The sequence below is a fragment of the Pan troglodytes genome, chromosome 17, assembly GCF_028858775.2.
Source record: "Pan troglodytes isolate AG18354 chromosome 17, NHGRI_mPanTro3-v2.0_pri, whole genome shotgun sequence".
In the NCBI taxonomy this organism is placed as follows: Eukaryota; Metazoa; Chordata; class Mammalia; order Primates; family Hominidae; genus Pan; species Pan troglodytes.
In genome coordinates, this window is record NC_072415.2 from 68,737,019 (window position 1) to 68,759,164 (window position 22,146).

The 22,146-nt window shown below is 40.8% G+C and overlaps 2 protein-coding genes and 1 pseudogene across 11 annotated transcripts in view; all 3 read left to right on the forward strand.

Moving 5' to 3' along the window:
* Positions 1-22,146, forward strand: part of MALT1 (MALT1 paracaspase) — an 80,670-nt gene that overhangs the window by 846 nt on the left and 57,678 nt on the right. For 5 of the 10 annotated variants that reach the window (XM_063795761.1, XM_063795760.1, XM_063795762.1 and 2 more), the window contains exons 2-3: positions 8,552-8,718; positions 11,842-11,964. In XM_063795761.1, coding sequence (XP_063651831.1) covers positions 8,552-8,718; positions 11,842-11,964 — 290 coding nt within the window. The remainder of the gene's footprint in view (positions 1-8,551; positions 8,719-11,841; positions 11,965-22,146) is intronic. The other 5 variants (XM_523938.9, XM_001141643.8, XM_016933810.4 and 2 more) reach the window with 1 other exon arrangement.
* Positions 17,619-19,602, forward strand: LOC134808620 (large ribosomal subunit protein mL37-like; annotated as a pseudogene).
* LOC112206243 (large ribosomal subunit protein eL21-like) lies at positions 19,674-20,209 on the forward strand. Its single transcript, XM_054671908.2, has one exon. The coding sequence runs from the start codon at positions 19,683-19,685 to the stop codon at positions 20,163-20,165; it is 483 nt and encodes a 160-aa protein (XP_054527883.1). The 5' UTR covers positions 19,674-19,682; the 3' UTR covers positions 20,166-20,209.

Consider the following 22,146-nt stretch of genomic DNA (forward strand, 5'->3'; position numbering starts at 1 on the left):
GGTCTCGAGACTCCTTTACCCTCTTAAGAATTATTGAGGACCCCAGAGAGCTCTTATGTGGGTTAGAGATAATACATACATGTAATACATACTGATATTTACCACCTTTGAAATTAAAGCTAAGACATTTAAAAAATATTAATTTATTTAAAAAGAATAACCCATTATATGGTAACAGAAATAATACTTTCGTGGAAAAACAAATTTTCCAAAACAAAAAAGTCTATTAGAGAAGTGGCATTGGTTTTCATTTTGAAGATCTCTTTAATGTCTTGGCTTAATCACAGAGCTGGATTCGTTTATGTGCTTCTGCATTCAGTCTGTCGCACTATTACAGGTCACAGAACGCTGGAAACTGCAGTGTCCACTCCTGAAAGAATGAATGAAAAAGCTAAATAAAGTCTCAATATTATTATGAAAAATCTTTATGACCTTGTGGACCCCGCGAAAGGGTCTCAGGAACTGCACTAGGGGTTCCCAGACCCCACTTAGAACCATTACTTTATACCATTGTTGTAACTTTGGCCTGCCTTTGAACCCCTTAGCAGTTTTTTGAACTTCTCAAATGACAAAGATTTGTCTTACAGTATAATTATTTGTACACATCTTTATAAATGCCTTAAGAACAGAAACTGTCTCTTAATATTCTGTTATGTGTAGAGGTTAGTAAATACTTGATGAGAGGAAAGTCATTCATTCAAAATGGTATTTATTAAGTGCTTATTATTTGCTAGAAATTTTAGAAGATAAAAAACTAACAAATATTCAATTCCTAATCATAAGGGTTTATCCAGGAATGGACTATTATTTGGGGACCTTTACAATAACATATTAAATGCTGTGTTGGGTATGAATGATAATGGATTTTTATCTTTTATTGAGGACATGGTATGTACCATAAAATGTACTAAATGTTTACATGCTGCTGCTGCTGCTTCATTCTTCTTCTTTATTCGTCTTATTTTTGCATTATCTTTTTTTTTTCCAAGATGGAGTCTTGCTCTTTCGCCCAGGCTGGAGTGCAGTGGTGTGATCGTGGCTCACTACAACCTCCACCTCCCAGGTTCAAGCAATTCTCCTGCCTCAGCCTCCTGAGTAGCTGGGATTACAGGCGTGCGCCACTACAGCCCGCTAATTTTTTTGTATTTTTAGTAAAGACGGGGGTTTTGCTGTGTTAGCCAGGCTGGTCTTGACCTAAGGTGATCCAGCCGCCTCAGTCTTCCAAAGTACTGGGATTACAGGCATGAGCTACCCTGCCTGGCCACATTATTTTCTTAAACCCTCCTGACAACTCTGTTTCAGAGTTTGGGATTGAGGCAAAGGATAATAGTGACTTGGGATTATTGCTTGTGCAAAGGAGTAATGATGTGAGGAGGGAATAACTAGCAAGGCCTAGCAGAGAAGTGGCATAATTTTTTTCTGTTCTAGGAAAAACACGTTGGGCTTTTGGATATGCAAAAAAAAAAAACAAAAACAAAATATTGTTATGCTAGGTACATAAATTTTTGAATTTCTGGACTTACCATAATGTAAAAAATTGTCTTTGGGGGCAGATCTCCAGAGTATTACGGTGCTAACGAGTACTCTGGTTAGGGAAGGTTCTGGGCTTCCTGAAGAAAGCCGGGTATGGAGGACTTCTACATGGCCATGAAGGAGGGAGAAGAAAGTCAGCAAGGCCCTGCCAGGGAAGAAGCGTGGCTGCTGGAATCCAAAAGCAGTGGATACTTGATGTTGGGTGTTGTGTTTTCCTCGCCTGCCTTCAGTCAGTTTTTGTTAAAGGCTACAAAATGGTCTTAGCTTTGTTTGGGGGAACTAAAGGAAATATTTGAGGCCACTTTTCTGTGGAGTCACACAGAGAGAAGGGGACAGTTGCCTAACAAGAGGTGGCAAGCACAAAGGGCATGCAGTTGTGGAATCTGAATTTGGGGTGGGAAGTCTGATGAGAGGCAGATGGGTTTCACCTGTCTTTCAAGATGGTGAAGATTAGTTTTGAGGAGGTTGGTTGGGGTGAGAAGGGTTGGAGAATTTGGGAACGTTAAGCTCATCCCTATTGAGATCAGAAGAATTAAACGGACTTTTTTCAAAAAACAGCACTGGGAGCTTGGGGGCTGGACAGTGAAGCAAGGTCAGCTGGGGATGCTTACTCTATTTAAGACAAAAAAGTTATTGTAAAGTGATTTCATGCTGTTGGGAGAAGATCTGTGACACGAGAAGGTCCTAAAGGTATTTTTTCTCTGGTGCCAAAGACAGGAATTATAGTGTGAGTGTCTAGTCCGTGTGGGTGACAAGTCCCACGAGGCTGTGAAGTGCTTTCTTCAGTCACTGGATCTGCAGCCCTAGAATCTCGAAATGTTGCCCATTCTGTTTCTTTTTCTTCTCTTCACTTTTTTTTCTGACACTTTACATCTTTCCTCAAACTGGGTGAAAATTTAATAATACAAATAAGTAAACCACAAGAAAAGAGCCCGTTCAAACTGTCTACAAGAGATTAGAAATAATTGTAAATGTTTTCATTGCTGATGACTCAGAGTAAATCCTTGTTGATAGCTTAGTTCCCCACAACCATGTACATTTGGGAATGTGCTATAGTCAGACCCGGCCCTGATTCCATTCGAGACTGACCTGGACACCCTTTGCTGTTAGTGTAGATAGACACAGACTCTGAGGGTCTTGCCCAAGCTATGTAAATTCTTTGGTGGCATGGAACATCTGAGCCCTAAGGATGGCAGACCTTCCAGGAGGTTCTAAATGCTGCCTAAAATTCTGTTAAGTAGGGAGCTTAGAAATGGGGCTGTGGAACCTGGACCATGGAAAAACAGTCATTGCATACCTGCTGAGTAGAAGGTGCACTTTTAGCTGCAGAAATCCTGCTTTCATGCAGTTTATTATAGGAATGAGAACGTGTAAAAGGCTCTAACAGAAGGTTTCCTCCCAGCCTGGGAAACATACTGAGACCCTATTTCTACAAAAAAACAAAAAATTAGCCAGGCATAGTGGCACAGGCCTGTAGTCCCAGCTACTCTACAGGCTGAGGTGGGATTGCTTGAGCCCAGGAGTTCGAGGCTGCAGTGAGCCTCAACAATTATTATTGAAATTCATTCAGTAATCATTCATTTATGAATAATTAATATGGACAAGACAGAATTTTATTGATTTAGGTATTGTCAACCTCCAGCATGGTCGACAGAGAAGACCTTGTCTCTAAAACAAATAAACTAAAAAAGGTTTCCTTCTCGCCCTCTTGGTCTTATCCTTCAGTCCCATGACTTTACATTTATTTGGGTTGATTACTCCTAATTTCTATTTCCAGCCCATTTCTCTGCTTTGAACTCCTAGATTCACGTATGTAAACACTTGTTTGCCATCTTCTCTTGAATGACTAAGACACGTCTTAAATAAAACATGTCCAAAATTTAACACATCTTCCCTTATTTAACCTCTTTCTTTCAGTTTCTGCACCCTCTGGTTGTTCAGTCCAAAAACTTCGAATTCATTCCTGACTCCACTTTTACACACAAATCGTTTTTGTCAGCCCATCCTGCCTGCTGTACCTTCATTATATATATGTAGAATCCAACGTCCACTGCTGGCATGCTGGGCCAAGCCACGTTGTCTCTCAACTAGATTATTCCAGTAGCCACTTAACTTCTCCCTGTTTTGCTTTGCTCCCACCCCAGTCTGTTACCAATATAGCAGTAAGAATTATTCTTTTAAAACATCACATCAGGTCTTATTCCTCCTCTGCTCAAAACTCTCCTATTGTGGCCAGGCGTGGTGGCCTCACACCTGTAATCCCAGCACTTTGGGAGGCCAGGGTGGGAGGATTACTTATGCCTAGGACTTCAAAACCAGCCTGAGCAACATAGGGAGACCCCATTAAAAAAAAATGCCAACTCTCCTATTGTTTTTCCATCTCAGAGTAAAAACACCATTAGCTACCAGTTCACTCTTCAACCTGATATCTTCTTATCTCCATCCCTCTCTACTCTGGTCACATGTGCTTTCTTGCCTTCCTTTGGACACAGCAAGTCTTTGTACTTGCTGCCTACTCAGGCTGAGATGGTCTCCACAGGTAACCACATGACTTGTTCACCTCACTGAGCTCTTCTCTGATCATAATATTTAAAATTACCCTCTACATCTGCTCAGTGTTACCTGTCTACTTGCGTTACCTCCACAACACTTAAGACCATTGGTTAGTTGGATACATACACAAAAAGATATCTCTGTGTTTATTTAAATTTATGTCTGTACTTCTCTAGAATGAAAGATCCAGGAAGATAGAGAATTTTGTTTTGTTTGCTGCTGTATCCTCAACACCTAGAAAAAACAGTGGCCTATTTTAGGTGATGGATAAATAGATCAAATTAATGAATAAAGATTCCAAATAGTAAATGTACCAAGAGGAGAAGCAGAAGAACCTAAAAACAGCATTATGGTTTGTCCCCTAAAGGGTGTATAATACATTCTATTTGATTATATATTTTTTAAAGATAAAAATAGAGATATTTTTAAAAAGCAAAGTACATTTGTTTCAGTCATAAAGCAGTTTTTAAATTAAATCAAAAATTCTAAATTAGGACTTTCAGAAACTACTTCAAAGCACACTCTTACAGGAATGTAACTTAAAAAGGAAAGAAAGAAAAGTTAGGTATGTATAAGCATCATCTTAGCTGAAAGCCAGTGCCCATACGGAAAATCAGTAAAACAAAAAGAGATACAGAGTCTTCTTTTTCTCCTGTGCCTCTTGTAATGGAAGAGAAATCATCTGTACTTCAATTTGATCTTTGTTCTTTTGTGGGGAAGGAAAGCCAAGTGTTTTTAATTTTCTCTATATCAATATAGACATTAATTAAAGCATCACTTGGTTGCATTTGATGAGATGGCTTCTTAATTTCATTTATGAGATCCTGGTAAACTTCTGAATCATAAAAATTATATTTAGCATACAGCATCCCTATTTTTACAAATCTCATTCTAATTATTTACAAAATTAGTAATCCTTGTATTGTTTCTAATACAGGTTCTTTCACTTGGGTATTTCAGAAACTAGTAAAATAAAATTTCACAAAATAAGAGCACTAACAGGCAGCTTCACCTTTTTATGTTTTCTGTCATCATAGTCACCATTGTTTCTTAAAAGAAAGAACACTTTAACACCTAAAAATGGAAAAGACAATTTTAGAATAAAAGACAGCTTTGTTGTGCTTATTTTTATCATTTTACCTTGGACTGCAGATTGTGCTGCCACTGGTCTACAGTCCAGAATTTGAGACTGGTTGACTTGTGATATGATGATTCACATTTAACAAGAATGGCATATTGAATATAATAAAATCGAACTAGGATGCTTAGAAAAGAATACCTAGTAAATATAGTGATCACAGGAGGCCTTAGAGGACATTTTCAGGTTACCAAAATAATAGTTACTCAAAAAAATGTTTAAGGAAAAGCTAAAATTGTTTCAGAAATAAGCATAGTTAAGAAATTAGCTTTAATATTCTTTTAATATCCCCATATTCTTATTGCATAATAAGAGCTAACCTTTATTGAATGTCTCTTACTTGCCAAGCACTGTGTTAAGCACTTCTTACATGGATTAGCTATTTAATTCTAACAACCCTATGAGGTAGATAATATTACTAATGATATTAATTTGATTGTATACATTTTTTCCATATGAAATAATCAACATTATCACTGAATTTTAAATCTTGGGTAACAGTATAAATGCTATGACAGCATCTTCATAAGACTACTCAAAATGAATGAGGATTAATATTTCAAGCAATAAAATAGTTTGCTAACCTTGATTCTGTCACACCCTGGCACTATTGTTTCACCTCTTGCATCTATTCAGTCTTTCAGCCTTGACAATTATGATTGAAATTCATTCAGTAATCATTCATTAATGCATAATTAATATGGACAAGACAGAATTTTAGGTATTGAGGGATTTTATGTCTGTGTGTGTGTGTGTATACACACACATACATGTTTAATATGATGGAGTTTCTGTTTTCAAGGAGTTTACTATAATCTAGTTGGATAAGGCAGCTTTTCTTCATGCTCATGAAGAAAAGCTCACCGTTCTAAGGTGAAATTACGTGAGATAAAACATGAAACAAGTCTGCACATGACTGCTTAAGGCCCAAATCCAGGCTGCTACCTATTTCATATAGCCCATGATCTAAGACTGGTTTTTGTATTTTACGACTTGTAAAACAAAAAACAACAAAGAAGAATGTGTGATAGAGACTCTGTGGCCCAGAATATCTAAAATATATCCTTGCTGGCCACTTAGAAAAACAGTTGTCTATAAAATAAGTGCAGTTAGGAGACTGTGTCTATAAAGTGTGTTTGGTGGACTGGTGTGGTCTAGGAGGACCTTGTAGAGAAGCTAGAGTTAATATGGGACTGTAATTCAAATTGGCAGGAAAAGGAGCAGGATCTGCAAAGATGGATGAGGTGTGAATTCTACAGTATATCATGCAGATTATCTAAACACTTTGGTTGGCTGTTGTTGGTTATGTTTATTTGGGAAAGTTTTTCTGTCGTTGATTGCTCGGTTTTTTCTTGATTCTTTTGTCTCCCCTTGAATGTTTAATACTTGTACTTTCCCCTTCTATAAAATGATTACAATTCATATCATTGTTCCATTCTTCATGGCCTTCTATGATCTGATCTTAACCTGTGTTTCTAATCTGGTATACCACTACTGCACACAATAACATGGAAAAGGAAATTGTATATGTATGTTAAATACTGGTATTTTTAAAAGAGTAGTTTTAACAAAAGGACAATAAGACATTCTTTAAAGGAAGGGTTAGCAAACTATTTCCATAGAGGGCCCAATGGTAAATATTTTTGGCTTTGCAGCCAGTTATTCAGCTCTGCTGTTGTATCAGGAGAGCTGCCATAGACATTTGTGAATATGTGAATGAATGAGTGTAGCTGTGCTCCAGTGAAACTTTATTTACAGAAATCAGGTAGCTGAACACATTTGGCCCACAGGCCATGGTCCCTGCAATAGGATATTTCTAGGTACTTAGAAGTACTTTGGTTTTTTTCTTTCTTTTTTTTAAGACCGAGTCTCGATCTGTCGCCCAAGCTGGAGTGCAGTGGCATGATCTCAGCTCACTGCAATCTCCGCCTCCTGGGTTCAAGCGATTCTTGTGCCTCCTGAGTAGCTGGGACTACAGGCGTGCACCACCACACACCGGCTAACTTTTGTATTTTTAGTAGAGATGGGGCTTCACCATGTTGGCCAGGCTGGTCTCAAACTCCTGGCTTGATGAGATCTGCGTGCCTTGGCCTCCCACAGTGCTGGGATTACGGGTGTGAGCCACCGTGCCCAGCCTAAGTACTTTGAATGTCAATAGTACTGGTTCTCTTTCTAAATATACTTTTTAAAAATTATCAAAAGAGCCAGGAGTGGTGGCTCCAGCTCTTTGGGAGGCAGAGGCGGGATTATTGCTTGAGCCCAGGAGTTTGAAACCAGCCTGGGCAACATAGCAAGACAGCATCTCTATTAAAAAAAATTATCAAAAAATAAATGCACATAAAAAAATCAACAGTACAAAAGGGGTTATAGTGAAAAGTAGATCATCCAGCCATGAGCTCTACTGTCTTACCCTCCGTGAGGCAACTATGGCTACGAGTTTCTTAGGATACCTTTTCAGAGTTTACTCTCCATGTATAAGAACACACACAAATGATCTTGGTAATAACAAATGCTGTTCTGTATCTTCCTTTTTTCATATGAATACACACATAGACATACTACCTTGTTAATACAAATAGTAGTGTATTATACACAGTTTTTTATGTTAATTCCTTCATTTCTCAGTATGTCTTAAAGACCTATGCCTTTACCTCAGGCTCAGTTTTTTTAATGAATTAACAGTATTTCATTTGATATACATGCCATAATTTATTTAAACTAGTAATTAAGGATATTTTAAGTATTTTTCAATTGCTAACCTTGTAACATTGATTGTTCTATCTAGTGTCATTTTCGAGACATTAGCCTCTCTTGCTTTCAATTCATAGTACTACCACCACCGTTTATATACATGCATGTGCTATGATTTAAGATATTTTGGCTCCCTGATGGAATGAGTGCATATGTCTTTCACTCAGGAGGCAGCAGAATGTAGCCTACTGGGGCTTCATTTGGGGTCATTTTGTCTTTCATCATCTTTGAAGAAGGAGTAAGGAAATTTTTCTGGCCTTCCTATTCCCCATTCCTAAATTAAAGGCAAAAAAACCTTTGTCAGTATCAAGGCTCAATTTCTCTCACATCCTGTTTCTGGGTTTCTCATTCTCCTGATTTAATAATCATGGGAGCTGAGTGGGAGAAGGGAATAAAGAGGAATTCCCCGTGATGAAAGAGGAGGAAAGGATACTCGCATTCATTATGTGAATAGTTTGTCACCACCCACCCACTCACTTGTGATTTATTCCATACAGCACCACCGTGGTCCAGATATATAGCAGGTGTATCATGTGGAAGAAAGCTGTTGACTTGAATTCTTTCTGTTGCTTTCAGTTGCCTAGACCTGGAGCAGTGTTCTCTTAAGGTACTGGAGCCTGAAGGAAGCCCGAGCCTGTGTCTGCTGAAGTTAATGGGTGAAAAAGGTTGCACAGTCACAGAATTGAGTGATTTCCTGCAGGCTATGGAACACACTGAAGTTCTTCAGCTTCTCAGCCCCCCAGGTAGGTTTTGTTCTTAGGATTATTCTCCAGGAGTTCATGGAGCCAAACTTAGAAGAAATTATCTCTTTTGACCAGGTGAATTGTGTTAAGTATTTTTGGAAAATGTAAATGTGTAGTGCCTTGTTTGCTTTCCCAGGTTGAAGCAAATGCAATGCATGAATATTGGTTGGATTGTGGTTGAAGAAACCAGCTACATGAGACATTTTTGAGATAGTTGGAAAAATTTGAATGTAACTACATATTTGATATATTAAGTAATTATCATATGATAATGATACTATAGGAGATTGTCCTTTTTTTAAAAGGAGATGCGTTTTAAAGTATTTAGGGAGAAGATTCCTATGACATACATTGGAATAGTGCAGCCAAAAAAATGAACATATATTTATTCCTATGTATTTATATAGATGAAGTAAAGCAAGTATGACAAATGTTTAAGTTTTTTTTTGCCGCAGTGAGGCTTTTGAATGTTGATTAACTCAACCTTGTAACCTTATGAGTTTTTCCTGAATTACCGATATTGGATGAGGCTTTGCGCTTCCCACATCAGGCGAGGCTTAGGAAACAGTCCCTCTTCTCCATTCAGCTGCTCTCCTCTCAGCTGCAGATAGAGTTGGTCTACAGCAGTGGTGGAGGGCAGGAGGGACATGCCATCGAAGTTGCCTGGTTGTGGCAGCACTGCAGACCTCCTTCCTTACCTGGGGATCCAGTGGGCCATTATTTGTCCCACAGGAAGCAAAGAGGCTGGTTGAGCTTGGAAAGGCAGGTTGAGCTTGGAAAGACAAAGGACCTGATGCACTCTATTTTACGTGGTTTTGATGTATACCATTTCAATATATAACCAGCTTGGTTATGATATATTTTTAAGTTAACATGAGGAACTCAAAACCATAAATGAGATGTTATTTTTTATTGTTAGTTGTGGGATAGGGAATTAGGAACACATGGTATAGTGGTATGCTGTCAGTTACATGTACCAGAAACCCCAACCCAAATAGGCATAATAAAGAGAATACATTTCTCCTTCTAATTGAAAAGCTTAGAGCAGGTTTGGCTTCAAGAGAATCAAGGAACAATCCTGTTCTCAACACGTTGGTTGGTTTTTGTCTTTGCTCTTCCTTTCTTGGCATTGGCTTCCTTCCATGACTGACTCTCCACATAGCGCAAGACGTCTGCTGGTTTTTTCTGGGCTCCTTCATTCTTGCCCCAGCAAAACCCAGAGGGTTCATCTAGTTAACTAGCTTCGGTCAAATGCCTAGCTCTAGACCTGTCACTGTGCCAAGGAGATGGAATGTGCTGACTCGCCTGGCTTGAAGCCAGGAGTAGAGTTGGGTTGAGTCTGCTTTCCTGGAACCACATGGATCACCAAACAAAATTGAAACTATTAGAAGGAAAAAGGAAGCAGCAGATACTGGGGAGGTAACCAAAAAGTTTACTACAAATGGAAAGGGCCCTGGATTATAAATAAGGAGACTTGGACTCCCAATCATCCCCTGCTTTACAAGGCCCGCTGTAGTTGGTAAAATAGGCCTCTGATAAATGCCCTATGAATTTGATACACACTGTATTGGATGCTTGCTTTCTACTTCCCAGCGCCTCTTCCTACCAACAGGGCTGGGGTGGGAATAACTAGCTGCTAATGCCACCCTCCCAAATGCAACTGTTGTTTGGCACCAAACAGTAAACTTTCTTTTTTAAACCTGGCCCATTACTGATAGAAACAGTAGAGTTCCTAAAGTGGTATTTATTAATTTTTATATTGCTGGTGCTTGAAGTAGCACCCAAGAGTTGTGACATTTGAAATCTACTAGTCTAGGTTTCATACTGGTAAAGTCCAAGTTCTCATACTTAGTAAAGTCTCATACTTAGTAAAGTCTACTTTTGCTTACTTTACTAAGTTCTCATACTTTATTGAATACCAGGGCCTCTGAAAGCTTAGGAAACCTTTCTGGGAAGTAAATATAACATGTATTTCATTCTCTTTTTCAATAATTATGCTTAATTACTCTAACCGTTATTTGCCAAGTCTATAATATGAACATAAGTATTCTCTACCTCACAGAGTTATAGGAGCTGCATGAGATAATGTTGTGTTGAATTTCATCTATACAATGACAGGGGCCTCATATCTCTTTTGATTTGTGTTGTGATCACTGGCCTGAGATCTAGGGTTTCGGAATTTTTAAGTTTCCCATATGTGAAACCGGGCTTGACTGAAATTGAGTCATATATTTACTTACGTGTAACAATTTGCCTGAATTTTAAAAATAACACAATATTTTGTATTTTTATTTTTGACAGGCCAGCAACTAATAAAGTGCCACCCTAATAAACATTAGTAATCTTCCTTTGAAAAATCCATTTTTGCTCTTTGTGTTTTTCTCCAAATAGGATTAGCACTTTTCTATCAGTGTTCCCCAGTGAAGATTATCCTGATGATATTTGGCTTACAGACTTTCTCAAGATTATCTCATAGGGCTTTTTTGCATTTGAGGAGAGAATAGGAAAGGAAAGCAGTTTATTTTTTTCTTTTTGTTTTTAATTTTCTCTTCAGTACATTTGTGAGCTGTAGGGAAATATTATTTGTTTTATTTTGTTTTTTAAATTTTTTGTGATAAAGGGTCTTGCTTTGTCTCCCAGGCTGGAATGCAGTGATATGATCTCGGCTCACTGCAACTTCTGCCTCCGGAGCCTCAAGCAATCCTCCCGCCTCAGCCTCCCGAGTAGCTGGGACTACAAGCACGCACCACCATACCCAGCTAATTTTTGTATTTTTGGTAGATACAGGGTTTTGCCATGTTGCCCAGGCTGGTCTTGAACTCCTGGGCTCAAGCAGTCCACCTGCCCTGGCCTCCCAAAGTGCTGGGATTACAGGCGGGAGCCACCGCCCTGTTTCTGTGTTACCACTTGTGCACTGTTTCTGTGAAGTTTTATGTCATGTTAGCCGTATAATATCCTTAGCAATTGGTTGTTGCTTGAATGTTAGTTATTGATTTAACAGCAAACATTTTGAGATCTAATAAAGCTCAGTAATTTTAGGAAGAAGTAATTAATTTGTAAGCTTACTATCTGCATCTAATATGCATAATCTAAGATTTACTCTTTTTTTTTTTTTTTTTTGAGATGGAGTTTTGCTCTTCTTGCCCAGGCTGGAGTGCAATGTCACGATTTTGGCTCACCGCAACCTCTGCCTCCCAGGTTCAAGCGATTCTCCTGCCTCAGCCTCCCGAGTATCTGGGATTGCAGGCATGTGCCACCACGCCCAGCTAATTTTGTATTTTTAGTAGAGATGGGGTTTCTCCATGTTGATCAGGCTGGTTTTGAACTTCCGACCTTAGGTCATCCACCCACCTCGGCCTCCCAAAGTGCTGGGATTACAGGCGTGAGCCACCGCGCCCAGCCAACTTACTCTATTTATAGATAGTAGAATAAAGAAATATAAGAATTATAGAGAAGAATTTTAATATTTTAATAAAGATATTGAGAATAAAAACTATTTTAATTATATTAAGAAGATAAGCTCTGATAGAATCAACTTAATTGGTGGTTTGCCTCATGTATTCAATAAAGTTTACTGTATTGCAATGCCCTTGCTGTGCTAGGCATTATGCTAGGTACTGTGAGTTTAGAGATGAATAAAACAATAGTTTCCACCTGCTGATAGGTCATAGTTTAGTAGGGGAGACAAACATATAAAAGATCATATCCAAGACAGTTGTAAAAAATATATATATATAGTAAGTTTATCTGATCTCCAGTTTTCCCTCTTTGCTATATTCTTGAGTCTTAGTGAAAATACAAAATAGAAATATTCTAATGTTTTCTCTCTTTTTTGCATTGATACTATTTCATAGGAGGACATTACTTCTTATTCCACAGGAAGTCTGATGATTTTCCTCTGTCCTTACAGAGAGAAGCCTGGTTTGAGTTATGCTGTGAACTGGCCTTTGAGGTCTAAATGCAGGGAGATGGGGAAACTTTAGATTTATTTTGATTAAACGAGAAACTATAGTCTTACGTTGCCATATTCTGTTCCAAGTGACGGTGGAACAACAGTCAGAGGTAGCTCTGAAAGGTAACTAACTGTCATGTGGAGTTTCTCTGTCTTTTGAGAAACTGACCAAGTTTCTTTTCTGGATTTGTTTTGGTGCCCAGAAATAGCTAGAGCAGTATCCATGCATCTCTAACTAGAGCAGTTTCTGTGATGAGGAGCCAGCTTCAGCAGTCACTCAGCATGTAGTCTGAGTGTAAACTCACTCTGGAATTATAATTTTATATATTTTGTGAAGGAGCCTCAGAGAATTGAGGTTTTTACTCTCTGTTGCTTTCTTTCTTGTCGAGCATTTCCACTGCACATGGGTTGGCCAACTTGCCCCTCAGTGTGGTCTTACTTGAATTATATGATAGAGAAATCGCTTCTAGTTTTTATGTGTGGATGGTGTTCATCCCATTTTCCAGCGCTAGTAAATTGTTTCCCTACTTTTATTCCTTTGCTCATCTCAGTGGGAATTGTAGAAGGAGGTTAAATGAATGTGTTGAAATGGTTTTGAACCAAAGGTCTGTAATTATTTTTTTTTTAGATCTTATTTAAGTTTCAAAGACTGATTCCAAAGCAACCAATATTGACATCTGTATAGATAGACTTAGATGTGTAGTTCAAAGTGCTTTTGTTTCTTTTGTTGTTGTTGTTGTTTGTTTGCTTTTTGAGTCTCACTCTGTCACCCAGGCTGGAGTGCAGTGGCGCGATCTTGGCTCACTGCAACCTCATCTCCCAGGTTCAAGCGATTCTTCTGCCTCAGTCTCTTGAGTAGCTGGGATTACAGGCGCGCGCCACCACACCCAGCTAATTTTTATATTTTTAGTAGCGACGAGGTTTCACCATGTTGGCCAGGCTGGTCTGAAACTCCTGACCTCAGGTAATCCGTCCGCCTCGGCCTCCCAAAGTACTGGGATTGCAGGCATGAGCCACCACACCCAGCCTATTTTTTTTAAGTGAAAACATTGTGAGTGTAGAATTATAGGCTTCATCAGTCCTAGTTACATACATCACGAAATGGTTGCCTGGAGAAGTGATGCCCTTAACCTGGAATGGGCAGAGCAGAGGCTGAACGATGGGAGCTGTTTAGAGAGAACTAGCATTCTTGATGTGGATCTCATTAAGATGAATCCCAAGTTGCTTTTCAGCTCCAGTGCTGCAATATTGCCATTTTATTTCACTCTTCATATGAAAGGTGCCTCACTGAGGGTACCTATGAGATGTCTGTGGCAGGGTCATGTGCCATCTTTTCAGTGGCACCTTTTCCATTTGCCTCTACTCCTTTTTTATTTCATACCGTTTTTTCTCAGATCCGTTGTAACATATGCATTGTTATGTTTTGGCTATTTTTATTACTTTTTTATCTCTAAAATAAGTGCAAAGGTTGTTTAATGTTATTCTTTAGTTTCTAAAATACCTTTACTTCACATTTTATCTTCACAATTCTGTGAAGCGACAGAACAGTGCTATTGTGAACATTTAAATTTTAACCAACAAACATTTACATGGAAAATGAGATTTCCAAAAGTGATCATTTAGCCAAAGTCACAATTATTGACAAAGGTAGGATTAAAAACCAGGTCTGCTGACCCTGACCTGAACTCAATACCATTTCCATAATGCTAGGAAATTTCTGAATTAAGAAACTTAGTTCTGTATTATTACCTCAGTTGCCTCTTTGACCCATGGACTTCAATTTTTTTCTTCTTGCCAACTTAAAAAGTGCTCAAAGACTGGATCTTATTTGTAAGGGACTTTTCTTATTTCATGAATATGAGGAAATTGGCAATTATTCCTAAAAGAAAAATATCAAGAAGTGAAAAGAGAAAAAGATGGTATGGATGTGCATGAGGATAAGCAATAAGTAGAGGGAGAGAAAGGGCTGGTGAGCAAGGCCTGAAGGAATGTCTTTCTGGATGTGGAGTGTGGAGGGGAGTCTCAGGCAATGTAACAGAATAAGGGATGTGATGTGGGAAACTAGATTTAGCTACAATCTATACAGATTTCAATTGACATGTAAGAGAAACATATGTGGACATACTTTGTGTAATGCCGTAGGAGGGACACACATGGACCTACTTTGGTTATATACTGGGGGAAATTGTTAGAGGAAGAGGAATGATATTTATTTGGGCACACTGTAGGGCATGTGGGTACTCTTCTGTGATAGCATAGAAGATTGCAGAGTAACTTTGAGGACAAGTTTTAGATGGAAGTTGATGAAAATCTTTTTTTGTTTCATGGCCTCTGAAAGTAGATGGACTTCAGTGTATGGAATAGATCTGTTTTTGGAAAAAGTATTTATTGATAAACTACATCAACATTTAAATGCGTCGTGAGAGAGAATAACTTCAAGGGAAGCTATGTGTCCTTTTGTCAAAAATTATCCTAATTTATCTTTCTTATAATTTCAGCAGGGTTTTAAATTTTTGTTTTATTGCTTAATAGCATGTACTTGTTTATCGGCATATGTGTGTGTAGTTGAAAGCACGATCCTTGGTTCCATCGTACCTAGTCACATTCTCCCAGGCTTACAGGAAATCAAGTAACTTCTCTGACTTCTTTGTAGATGTTATCTGAAAAATATGCTTGTTTACCAGGAAGCTGTGTGTTCACCGTTTAAAATAGAACTTTCATTTGTATGCCTTCGTACAGCCTACGTAGCACTATACCATATTCTTTTTTTACCTTTGTTCAGCACCTTCTCACTAGTGGGTGCTGCATTGGGGTGGCTAAGGGTTGACCATGGGTCCCTGTCGCACAAGGCTTTGTGGGAGGAAGGAAATTTGTGTGGTTAAAACATGGGAGGTATTGCAACTCATTTTCTTGACTATTCACCAGGGGTGGTTTCCAAATCACATTTTGCCTTTCAATTCACAGTCTTTGAAGCAATAAATTGTATATATATGTTACACACACACACACACACACACACACACGTTTATTAATAAAGTTGTTGGTGCAGGACAGGCTTATAAACTGTTAATTTAGATGTACATTAAAAGCTACTTTGTCTTGGCCAGGCACAGTGGCTCACACGTGTAATCCCAACACTTTGGGAGGCTAAGGTAGGAGGATCTCTTGAGGCCAGCAGTTCCAGGCAGCATATGAGGCCAACCTGGGCAACATAGTGAGGCCCTGTTTCTACAAAAAAAAAAAAAAAAAATACTAATTTTAAAAATCACTTAGTCTTGTGTCCCATACAAAGGAAGGATAACTTTTAGAACCTGGCCATATGGTCCCTTTCCAGTAGTCACCTGCTTCTTTGTAAGATACTCTAGAGGAAAAACCCTTTCCATCCTTCTTGTCTCTTATCTCCTTGTATAATGGCAGAGAATATTTGCCATGGTGTATTCATGAGCCGTGTCCTGGTGTGGGATTGCTCTTTGTGTGATACACTTTCTCAGTAAGGTAGGCTCACTGTGGCAGAAAGCGGGATTACCGTGGGAGATATATTGAGAATCACCAAGAGGCCGGTCATGGTGGCTCACTCCTATAATCCCAGTGCTTTGGGAAGCTGAGGTGAGGTGGATTGCTTGAGCCCAGGAGTTCAAGACCAGCCTGGGCAACATGGCAAAACCCTGCCTCTACAAAAAATGCAAAAATTAGCCGGGTATGGTGATGCACACCCGTAGACCCAGCTATTGGGGGTGCTGAGGTGGGAGGATGGCTTCAGCCCAGGAGGTTGAGGCTGCAGTGAGCCCTGATCATGCCACTGCACTCCAGCCTGGGTGACAGAGTGAGACCCTGTCTCAAAAAAACAAAAAGACAGAATCACTGAGAAAGCAAAACATAAGGTTTAAAACCTTTAAAAGGCAAGAAAACCTAGGTTTGCATCCTGGTTCTGCCATTTTACAATGTAAAAAAAAAAAAATAGTCTCAGAGAGTTTAATTTACCCCAGGTAATTCGGGTGACCTTCTGCAAATTACGTACCTTTTTTTCATTGTAACATAGATGTAATTAGTATCTACCTTGTGTGGTTATTTCAAAGGTTAGTGATAAAAATGCCTGGTGCATGTAAAGCAGTCAGTAACTTGCTGCTGTAGTAATTTCTGTTATTATTATATATATTCAACAAACACGTGTTGAACACCCACTAACACCCACTGCAGTGCCATATGTGGGCACAATTCTAGGTGCTGAATGAACTGGTGACTAAGACCATCAAGGTCCTTGCCCTTGCCCTCATGGAGCTTCTATTTTAATACCTAAGATGGACAGTAAGAAACAGGGATTTTAGAGAGTGAAGGACACTGAACTGGGTGAATGTAATAGATAACTGGGGGGTGGGAGGGTACCTAATTTAGAGACATTTCTCAGAGAAGCTGGTGATATTTTAGTAAGAAACCTGGATGATGAGGAAAGAGCCTGCCATGAAACAGTAGAATAGTGGAAGCCAGTGGGGTGGTGGTTGCGGGGGATGGCAAAGCGGAGCTTGTGGGGGAGAACCCAGCAGAGGACTGGTAAGTGGAAAGGCAGAAAAGAGCTTGGCTTATAGAAGGAAGGAGGCCCAGTATGGCTGGAGCTTGGTGAGCCTGGAGAAGAGCGGAGGAGCCAAAGGAGCAGTTCGTGGAGGACTTTGTAGCCATGGTTAAGGAATCTGGATTTTTTATTCTAAGTACAGGCACACTTTGTTTTATTATGCTTCACTTTATTGCACTTTGCAGATACTTCACTTTCTGCAAGTTGAAAGCTTGCGGCACCCATGTGTCTAGCAAGTCTGTCAGTGCCATTTTTCCAATAGCATGTGCCTACTTCATATCTCTGTGTCACACCTTGGTAACTCTTACAATATTTCGAACTTTTTCATTATATCTGTCGTGGTGATCTGTGATCGGTGATCTTTGGTGTTACTACTGTGATTGTTGGTGCCTGGTAAGATGGTGGCATCCAGGTGGCGGTCTTAAGACCAGATCAGTATGGTGTTGGTGGTCTTAAGACCAGATCAGCATGGTGTTGGCAGATCAGTATGGTGCCGCTAGGCAGGCACTGACTAGCTCCAGGCAGCTCAACCTTGGGAGCTTCGGGGCCCCGAGAGGTGGAGCCTGTGAGTGGGGCATGCACTCCGTGTGGAAGCCAGAGCCTCCTCCCCTGGATGGAGTGTACGAGATCCCTGGACTGGAGCCCATCCCCTCTGTGAGAGAGATGTACTTCACGCCCGGGCTGCCACCGCTGATCTTCCTGCCCTGGGACCCTGGGTAGAAACACCCAAAATTCTGTTCACCCCGTTCACGACCCTGGGACCCTGGCTCGAAGCACCCAAAGTTCTGCTGCTCAAGCTCCATTCACGAGCAGCCACCATACAAAGACCAGGCCTGCTATGTCTTTCACCAGCGTTGCCGCCTTCTCAGGGGTGTCAAGCAGGCCCTCTGGCTTACCGAGGCCAAGTTAATAAAATGCCTTCCTGAGAAAGTACTTGGCCTTGTTGATGATACAAGGAACCACATAGAGAACCAAGATGAGCGTCTTCTGAATTTGATCTCTCATGCCTGTCTCTGGCACTGTACTGAGGACGGCCCCAGGAGAGAGGCCTGCTGTCTGGTCATTGTGGACAGTCTGATACAGTTGTGTAAGTCTCAGATTCTCAGGCATCCTTCTCTGGCCAGGCAGATTTGTGCCCAAAACTCCACGTTATCCACCACCTGGAATTGTGTCTGTTCTTCAGGGTCATGGTTCTAGTGGAGCCGGCTGAGTGCCAAGGATCCTCTGCCCCCGCCATCTCCTCCAGAGAAGAGGTTGAAGCTACTAAAAATCATGTTCTCGAGGCCTTCTGTCCTCTCTCCCCACTGCTGATCTTCAGGAATGCAATGTTTCTGATGTGAAAGATGACACAGGATTCTGGGAGGGCTATCCTTACCCCTATCTCCATATCCTACACTTCCTGGAGAAAGCCGATTTGCAACCACATAGCCTTCAACCAGATCAGCTGTGGGCCAAGATGATCCTGTTTGCTTTTGGCATTGCCCTGGCTCAGGCCCAGCTCCTCTGTGGGAATGACACCAAGATCTCGGAGCAGCCCGTGGTTGTGCAGAGTACATGCACAGACGGACGTGCATTCCATTTCCTGGTGTTACAGTAGAACACCACAGACCTGGCCTCTTAACAAGTGTGGCAAGAGTTTGGTCTGGGTGGAATCATGCCAGCTACTCTCTCAGCATTTTTGGTGTCTCCCAGTGATCAAAAAGAAGGTGGGACCGGGCCCAGTGGCTCGCGCCTGTAATCCCAACACTTTGGGAGTCTGAGGTGGGTGGATCACGAGGTCAGGAGATCGAGACCATCCTGGCTAACGCAATGAAACCCCGTCTTTACTAAAAATACAAAAAATTAGCTGGGTGTAGTGGCGGGCACCTGTAGTCCCAGCTACTCTACTCAGGAGGCTGAGGCAGGAGAATGGCATGAACCCAGGAGGCGGAGCTTGCCGTGAGCCGAGATTGCGCCACTGCACTCCAGCCTGGGCGACAGAACGAGACTCCATCTCAAAAAAAAAAAAAAACAAAAAATTAGCCAGGCATGGTGGCACGTGCCTGTAATCCCAGCTACTCAGGAGACGGAGGCAGGAGAATTGCTTGAACCTGGGAGATAGAGGTTGCAGTGAGCCAAGATCGCGCCACTGCACTCCAGTCTGGGCGACGGAGCGAGACTCCGTCTCAAAAAAAAAAAAAAAAAAAAGAGGGTGGTTGTGGAATGTGTTGGGCTGACTGGTTTCCAGTGGGAGACATCCAGGAAGTTTTTAGCTCTGTATTTACATGGTGCTACGTGAGCCAAGGACCACTCTGAGGCCCGAAACCCACCTTTGCCTTCTCCCACTGAAGAGGGCCTGGGGTCCCCCTGGAGCCTCAGTGCTCATCTAGCCTGGTGGTCTCACTGACAATAAAGAGCCCTTGCAGCCTTTCGGCCGGAACCGCCATCTTCCAGTAATTCGCCAAAATGACGAACACAAAGGGAAAGAGGAGAGGCACCCGATATATGTTCTCTAGGCCTTTTAGAAAACATGGAGTTGTTCCTTTGGCCACATATATGCGAATCTATAAGAAAGGTGATATTGTAGACATCAAGGGAATGGGTACTGTTCAAAAAGGAATGCCCCACAAGTGTTACCATGGCAAAACTGGAAGAGTCTACAGTGTTACCCAGCATGCTGTTGGCATTGTTGTAAACAAACAAGTTAAGGGCAAGATTCTTGCCAAGAGAATTAATGTGCGTATTGAGCACATTAAGCACTCTAAGAGCCGAGATAGCTTCCTGAAACGTGTGAAGGAAAATGATCAGAAAAAGAAAGAAGCCAAAGAGAAAGGTACCTGGGTTCAACTAAAGCGCCAGCCTGCTCCACCCAGAGAAGCACACTTTGTGAGAACCAATGGGAAGGAGCCTGAGCTGCTGGAACCTATTCCCTATGAATTCATGGCATAATAGGTGTTAAAAAAAAAAAATAAAGGACCTCTGGGCTACAAAGAAAAAAAAAAAAAAAAGAGCCCTTGCATTGCAAAGGAAAAAAAAAAACTATTATAATTGTTTTGGGGTGCCACAAATTATGCCCCTATAAGAAGTTGAGCTTAATTGATAAATGTCATGTGTATTCCAACTGCTCCACCAACTGGCCATTCCTCTCTCTCTCTCAATCTCTCTCTCTCTCTCACTCTCTCCCTCCCTCCCTCCCTCCCTGTCCCTCTTCCTCTCCCACCTCCCCCCTCCCTCTTTGGGCCTCCCTATTCCCTGAGACACAACAATATTGAAATTAAGCTGATTAATAACCCTACAATCGTCTCTAAGTGTTCAAGTGAAAGAACAGTGACACACAACAATATTGAAATTAGGCTGATTAATAACCCTACAGTGATCTCTAAGTGTTCAGGTGAAAGGAAGAGTCACATGTCTCTCACTTTAAATCAAAAGCTAGAATTGATTTTACTTAATGAGGAAGGCATATCAAAAGCTGAGATAGGCTGAAAGCTAGGCCTCTTGTGCCAGTTAACCAAGTTGCGAATGCAGAAGAAAAGTTCTTGAAGGTAATTAAAAATGCTACTTCAGTGAACACACGAATGATAAGAAAGCAAAACAGCCTTATTGCTGAGATGGAGAAAGTTGTAGTAGTCTGGATAGATCAAACCAGCCACAGCATGCCCCTAAGCCAAAGCCTAATCCAGAGTGAGGCCCTAACTCGCCTCATTTCTGTGAAGACAGAGAGGTGAGGAAGCTGCGGAAGAAAAGTTGGTTCATGAGGTTTAAGGAAATAAGCTGTCTCCGTAACATAAAAGTGCAAAGTGAAGCAGCAAGTACTAGTGGAGAAGCTGCAGCAAGTCATCCAGAAGATCTAGCTAATGCCAGGCATGGTGGCTCGTAATTGATCATGGTGTCTATAATCCCACCACTCTGGGAGGCCAGGGCAGGAGGATTGCTTGAGCTTAGGAGTTTGATACCAGCCTGGGCAACATGGTGAAACCCCGTCTTTGCAAAAAATACAAAAAATTAGCCAGGCACAGTGGCACCTGCCTGTAGTCCCAGCCACTCAGGAGGCCGAGGTGGGAGAATTGCTTACACCTGGAAGGCGGAGGTTGCAGTGAGCGAGATCATGACACTGCACTCCAGCCTAGGTAACAGAGTGAGACCTTGTCTCAAAACAAAAAAGCAATAAAAGATCTAGCTAAGATAATTAAAGAAAATGGCTATAATAAACAGATTTTTCAGTGTAGATGAAACAGCCTTCTATTGGAAGCAGATGTCATCTAGAACTTTGATAGCTAGAGAGAAGTCAGTGCCTGGCTGACTCTTGTTAGGGGCTAATGCAGCTGACAACTTTACGTTGAAGCCAGTGCTCATTTACCATTCTGAAAATCCTAGGGCCCTTAAGAATGATGCTAAGAAACTGCAAAGTTTTTGTCCTGAGTAACCGGATGGATGGTGGTAGGCTGTAAGACTGGTTTACCATCTTTGAGATGGGGAAACTGTGGGGACTGGCAGAGGAGTAGATTTTGTGTCAGAAGGGATTTGGGACATATAAAATTGGTGGTGGCTATAGGACATTCAAATTTAAAGCCAGGATAGCCAAAACTCCTATATTTTTTAGATTTATTACTTGTTCTCTTTTGTCATTGTTGCAACTTTTTCCTGTCACATCGAAACTTGGGAAATCAGAATCTTTGTATTTTAAAGTTGTGATGTAAAACTTTCCTGGCAGATGAATGGTAAATGTGGGAACATTAAAATACAGTGTTATGAATTTGCTGGCTTCAGCAAGAGTGCTTATCCCATTTTCCACCTTTCCTACCAACATGTATCAGATTTCAGAAAAATTCTGAACTTCATCAGTCCTGTACTAACTTGGCCTCGACATAAAGGATTAGTGAATATGAATGTCCTCCCTTGGCAAGAGTTTAAAATTCTGAGAGGCTCT